The sequence below is a fragment of the Apostichopus japonicus genome, chromosome 4 (assembly GCF_037975245.1).
Source record: "Apostichopus japonicus isolate 1M-3 chromosome 4, ASM3797524v1, whole genome shotgun sequence".
NCBI lineage: Eukaryota > Metazoa > Echinodermata > Holothuroidea > Aspidochirotida > Stichopodidae > Apostichopus > Apostichopus japonicus.
This window is the reverse complement of record NC_092564.1, coordinates 15782574-15788194: the sequence shown is the minus strand read 5'-3', so window position 1 is coordinate 15788194 and position 5621 is coordinate 15782574. Positions and strand designations below refer to the sequence as shown.

At 37.7% G+C, this 5621-nt stretch overlaps 1 protein-coding gene across 1 annotated transcript; it reads right to left on the bottom strand.

Annotated features, from left to right (window-relative positions):
• Positions 1–1200: 1200 nt before the first annotated feature.
• Positions 1201–4699, bottom strand: LOC139966586 (uncharacterized). The gene is made up of 3 exons (XM_071969777.1): positions 4488–4699; positions 3178–3277; positions 1201–2939 (listed from the first exon to the last, which is right to left on the bottom strand). The coding sequence occupies exons 1-3, from the start codon at positions 4682–4684 to the stop codon at positions 2451–2453; spliced, it is 786 nt and encodes a 261-aa protein (XP_071825878.1). The 5' UTR covers positions 4685–4699; the 3' UTR covers positions 1201–2450.
• Positions 4700–5621: the final 922 nt, after the last annotated feature.

The following is a 5621-nucleotide window of genomic DNA, read 5'->3' as shown; positions in this document are numbered from 1 at the left end:
TACACAGATCTCACAAGGACATGAAAGTAAAAGAGCTTGACAGAAACTTAACATTATTTTTGGAGCAAACAAATTTTTATAGCTAGAACAGGATTCAAATCCTGTTCTAGCCATAAATTTCTATAACCCTTTGACACATGACATGTTTATCTCCTGTGATGTGGATTTCATTTCGACAATTATATAACTATGCGCTGACTTCACATCGGTAACTTGGGTAATCATTAGAACAAAGGCAATAAAATAGTGCTTGCAACAAGTGTCCACAGGATTACAAATATTGAGCTACCCCAGTACTCAGTTGAGGAGGGGAGGGGGGGGGGGGGTTGGATAATCCATGTATATCAATTTCTTTACAGAGGTTTACCAGTCGGAAGCTGCAGTTCTTTGCATACCATGGATAAACCATGGATCACACCCCAGTTTCAGAGCAAGCTTGACTCTTCCAGGGAAAGGCCAAAGAAATTTCTCCTTTCACAAGCTTGTTATTTGACTCTCCGGTCAGTTTTTCTGTTCAAGATTAGCTGTAAAGTGTTTGACGAGAACAACTCCCACCTTAATTCTAATATGTTAATGTGGGTTTGACCTGTACTGGATAAATCACTGTGAAAGTGGTCAACACCAGTTATGCCATCAGTACACTGAAACTAACAATATAATTGTGTTTGAGTGCATCGTCATGGTAACAGACAAACATGTTGCTGTTAAGTTTACTGTTCCAAACTGCTCTTCAGCTGTAAACAAGGGATTGACTTGACTCAGAGTCATGGAATGATGCTATTCCTAGCAACTCTCTACCTAAAATAATTTGTTCTATTTTTGGAAAAATATTTCCCAATCATTGTGGTAATGATGATGATGATATTTCATATTTTATGATTTCTCTTTGTAGATCTCTATGGGTTGAAGTTTCTCAACTGCCTATGGAATAATATTTAAGCTTTTTCTTAGTGCAATAAAGAGGAATCACCATTTTGGAGTTTTTTCTTCTGTGTTACAAAATGCTCATGCTAGCCAACTTGTATAGATCTATGCAGGAAGACAAGCTTTTTAAAAGAAATAGATTCATTTGCATTATAATGTCATTTCTTTGGGACTCATCAAATGCAATTTCCAAATGACATGGAACACCTGATGTTATCAGATATTCATACAGTGGTATGCTTAAGTTTTGAGACACTATAAACAAAGAACAAAATGTTTCGTTTTGAGTCGTCATTATTTCTTTCTCTTAATAATTACAAGGCACTTTGAAGAAAGGTTTTATTTTTACAATAAAAAATTGATGTTACATTCCCTTGGACTTCAATTTGTTTTTATTTTTCGTCGCTGAATTTGTTAGATTAAGGATTGGCAAGTCTGTTTTCATCTTCATTTTGAAGAAACCTTTGATTGCACTTGTATGAATATTTTTGGATTTTTGGTGCCCCCACTGCCAATCCAACTCTTCCTTCATATATATTCAAATATCCTGGCCATTCATATCAACATGCAGCAAATAAATTTATCCGGTATCGCATCACAAAATGTTTTGCAAAACGGGAACGTTCAGAGCCTTCACAAGTGGTAAACAAAAGTCGATCCACTAAATCATGTTCAATCAGTAAAATAACAAAATATTCTGAATTTCAATGAAGTAATCTGAAAACTCCATTTGTAATCAAATCAGCATCCACACCATGTTACCCTCGCTCCCCCCCCCCCCTTGTTCCCTCCCTCCCCCACTTTTATATACTTTTATATTGCAGGCTTCTAGCTCATCCACTTAACATTACTCCAGAAAGATGTGGTAATACTACACAGGCAAATGGATTTCCCTCTCACCATTCCACCACAGTTGAAAGTTTTGTCTTCTCCTGAATGAAAATATATCACTCTAAATGGCATTTTAAAAATTGATATGAGTAGTGTGATTGCTTGGTTGACACCCCAAACCATTTGCCTGAAACTTGCCCCTCCCTCTTTCTCCAACCACTCTTTTTCCATGCAACCTCTTACATGAAGAGTTGTGCTTGATGTTTGCATTTATAATTCACCTTGCACCTTTTAATATTACTAACTATAGGTAATGATCAGCTCTACTGTAAGATGAAAATTTGACTTAACAGTGAAACATACATAATGGATATAAAGTAGGAGATTTACTGACAGGAAATTGTGGAGTGTTAGCTCAGTGGTTAACGCCGGTGCCTTTCAATCATAAGGTCCCCGAGTTCGAGTCACTCCAAGATTAATGTATGTCGTCCAGTTACAGAGTTGTCGACAATTGACAATTCATAATCATGGACGTTAAATATGAATCTAAGAGACTGACTTCGGTCAGCTTGCGGCTTTGATAAGCCAATGATGGCTTCTTAGCGAGTTCCTGCTTGCAGGAGGATCTAAAATACATACAAATCTTACAATATCTTGAGCAGGGGTGAGGTCTTAATAATGATAAATAAATTGCATCATTCTACAGGGACCTTGATTTCAGCCAATTCTGCCAGGCCAGCTGTTATCACATCTCCAGATTTAACTGGTCCGACTCCTGACGGAGTTCCGGTCAATATCAAGTCTCCTTCCTCTAGTGTCATGAAACTGCTAATGTAACTAATGATCGTTGGAATCTTAAAGATCATGTTGCTGGTATTGCCATCCTGACGTAGCTGACTTTCTTCGTTCACTCTCAGCCACAGATGAACGTTGCCAGGGTCCTCAATGGCGGCCTTAGCTATGAAATGACCGACTGGACACGATGTGTCGAAACCTTTAGCGATCGACCAAGGATGACCTTTCTTCTTTGCCTTTTCTTGCAAGTCTCGGGCTGTCATGTCAAGAGCTAGGGTATAACCACCGACAAAATCCAACGCTGTGCTCTCGGGAATGTTGGAGCCTTGTTTACCAATGACCACTCCTAACTCGACTTCAAAGTGAAGGTTGGAACATCCTGGCGGAATCTGAAAAGGTAATGCAGTTCGTAGTGTATATATTTTTCATCAATTTTAAAATTTTCAAAACTGATTTCAAGAAATACATGTAATGAATATTTAAACTAATTTTGTCAATACATGCATTAATTGGGAAATTCTAAGATAGTTAATCAAAAGCATGTCTCTCCACTGACACTATTCGTGATTCTCTCCAATAATATAACTGGGCAAACATAATTAAATGCCCACTGTGGTTCATATTTACCTTAATGGCACCTGCACCTGGCTGTAGATATGCAGTTGTAGGTTTCAGGAAAAAGACAGGTTCACTTGGAACTGTATTTCCTAATTCCTTGGCATGATCCCTACAGGGCAAAAAAAGGAAGAATTACTGAGGCTCAGAATCACAAAGATAACACAGCAGATAACACAGGTGAAACCTCACATTGTATGTTGCATTATCAGGAGATAATATGGGACACATTTGTTTAGATATTTAGCCCCTTTACAGTAACCCTGGCATTTTCTCCCAACTTTCCAGCATCCTTAAGTGTCTGTAAATTTGCCAGTTTTTCACTTCTGGATGCAAAGAACATGTTGAGAAGTTATTCAAGCTGCAAGATTGCTTTGGTAGATTGTAGAGCCTTTGGATAACTCAGGTCTGGCAATGATTGTTATTTAAGTCAAGTGCACAAAACTGTGCATGAAGGTTATTAGTTTTCTTACAATTTTCATTTTTATTTTTCTTGGAGGTTGCAAAATTTAATTTAAAAGCTTCATAGCCTTATATATAACCAAACCCCCAAGGCATTATCTACTAACAATACACTTCCTAAGGCTGCTGGTGAAGTATATCCTATTATACAATATATAATATACAATATATCAAATATGACTAAAAGAATAAAAGATCATCAGTTCCCACCCCACCCTCATCAAAGTATGCCATGATATGGCTAAAATTGATTACCAATAATCAAATTTTTTAGACTTTTTGTGAGTGGACTTATTGCTCTCCATGTCAGCCATGAACTTGTTGACCAATCTACTGATGATGCCACTGATGGTGAACAACCATAGGTCAATGTATCTTGTACATATGTGCAGCATGTACAGCACAAAACTTTGCCTTTGTGTTACAGAAATAACAACGTAAAGACCCACATCTGACATGCTTATTTGTTTCTATCCAGGACCTAGCATACTATTGTTATAGTACAAATCAAGGATTATCAAATTGCAGTTGCTAAAATTAGAGTTACACGCCTACATTATTTACATATGCTAGAAAAGGTTACATCGACCTATGAAATCATGACAAGTGCATGGATATATCTGATTACTAAGTAGGCTTTGCTCTCCTGTGATTAATAACTGAAACTAATTACAATAAGTATGATAGGCCTACACTTCAACTACAATTTGTACCATATGTGTTGGTGTCAGATCCAACGTACGCAACAGTGTTTACATATAATTACTGTGTCACACGTTGCGAACGCCTGTGGCTTCAGTTGGTCAGATCAGGGAGTTGTTTATAACAACTCCCTGGTCGGATCTATAATTACAACTTACAAGTAATTTCGTGCGATGCAAATGATCTTCTTTCCAAACTTGGAAAACTGCGCTAGCCGTTCTGTTTGCATGCTTAGGTTTATTGTATGGCCTTCTGACTTGCAGTGCGAGCAGTATTCGTGAATCAGCTGATAGCAGTACGCCCGTATTCCAGGTAGCACACCATTTATACGAGTTCCCTTGAATTGTAATTTCATACTGACCTGGGAATATGACTGATGCTCATTCACAAATCGGCATGCATTTCTAAGTATTCAATATCAACTTCTAAATCCGAGAGTCGAATCGATTTTCTGACGGTCTTTAGTTGCATAAAGAGAGATAATATACGTTTTGCATTAACTATGTCAGGATGAAATACACCATCACATCAGTGTGTTTAAAAAAAGAGTAGAACTTAAGTTTTTTCGCGCCCACAAGCTAACCGCTTTGTCACATTTTACTGTGTTTTATCAGGAGTTCGTAATTATGTACTTGGAATGCGGATATCACTTTAATATTCAACGAGATGATTGTTTAAAGTGTTATATCAATCCGCATGACTGCCTGAGTGCTCTCATTCAATCAGGATCGTTTTTTTGTGTGTGGCATAGGCCTACATATTAAAGCGCATGAAAGGAAGTAGGCCTACATGTGGTGCAAAAATTGGGTAAATTGAGAAACCTTTGAATTTGTTTCTACCTCTGAACTGTCTTCAGACTTGTATTACATTATTCCGATACTGCCAACTTTTTTTCATTGTTTGTTTATTTTTCCTTGTTCATAAGTGAAGACAGTTTGGTGTTTTCCAACAGGTAGCATACATAAACTGCCATAAGCATATTCAGCTACTTATGTTTAGACAGGTTTATTCTTTGCATTGGGATTTTTCACACACGTAAATTGCTATTTGACAGAAGCTACATGGCGCAACCAACGCAGTCTTCTGCTTTACACAATTAAGCACGGGATTAGTATAGCTATCGCGTAATAGGCCTAGTCTACTTTTGTGCGCGCATGCATACGGTGATACAAGAGCGCTCATGCACAGCAATACCTGCAATAACTGTATGCATGTTGTACGTAGGTAATACCTCAGTGCGTGCGCGTGTATCTATTTTCGAGTGTTTACTATACCGTCATACACATTGGTTT

Excerpts from the sequence above, each read along its gene's own strand:
- LOC139966586 (XM_071969777.1), bottom strand. The coding sequence starts at position 4,684 with ATGAAATTACAATTCAAGGGAACTCGTATAAATGGTGTGCTACCTGGA. Across the intron at positions 3,278-4,487 it reads TGCATCGCACGAAATTACTT|GGATCATGCCAAGGAATTAG; the intron begins GTAAGTTGTAAT and ends TTTGCCCTGTAG. Across the intron at positions 2,940-3,177 it reads CAGGTGCAGGTGCCATTAAG|ATTCCGCCAGGATGTTCCAA; the intron begins GTAAATATGAAC and ends TTACCTTTTCAG.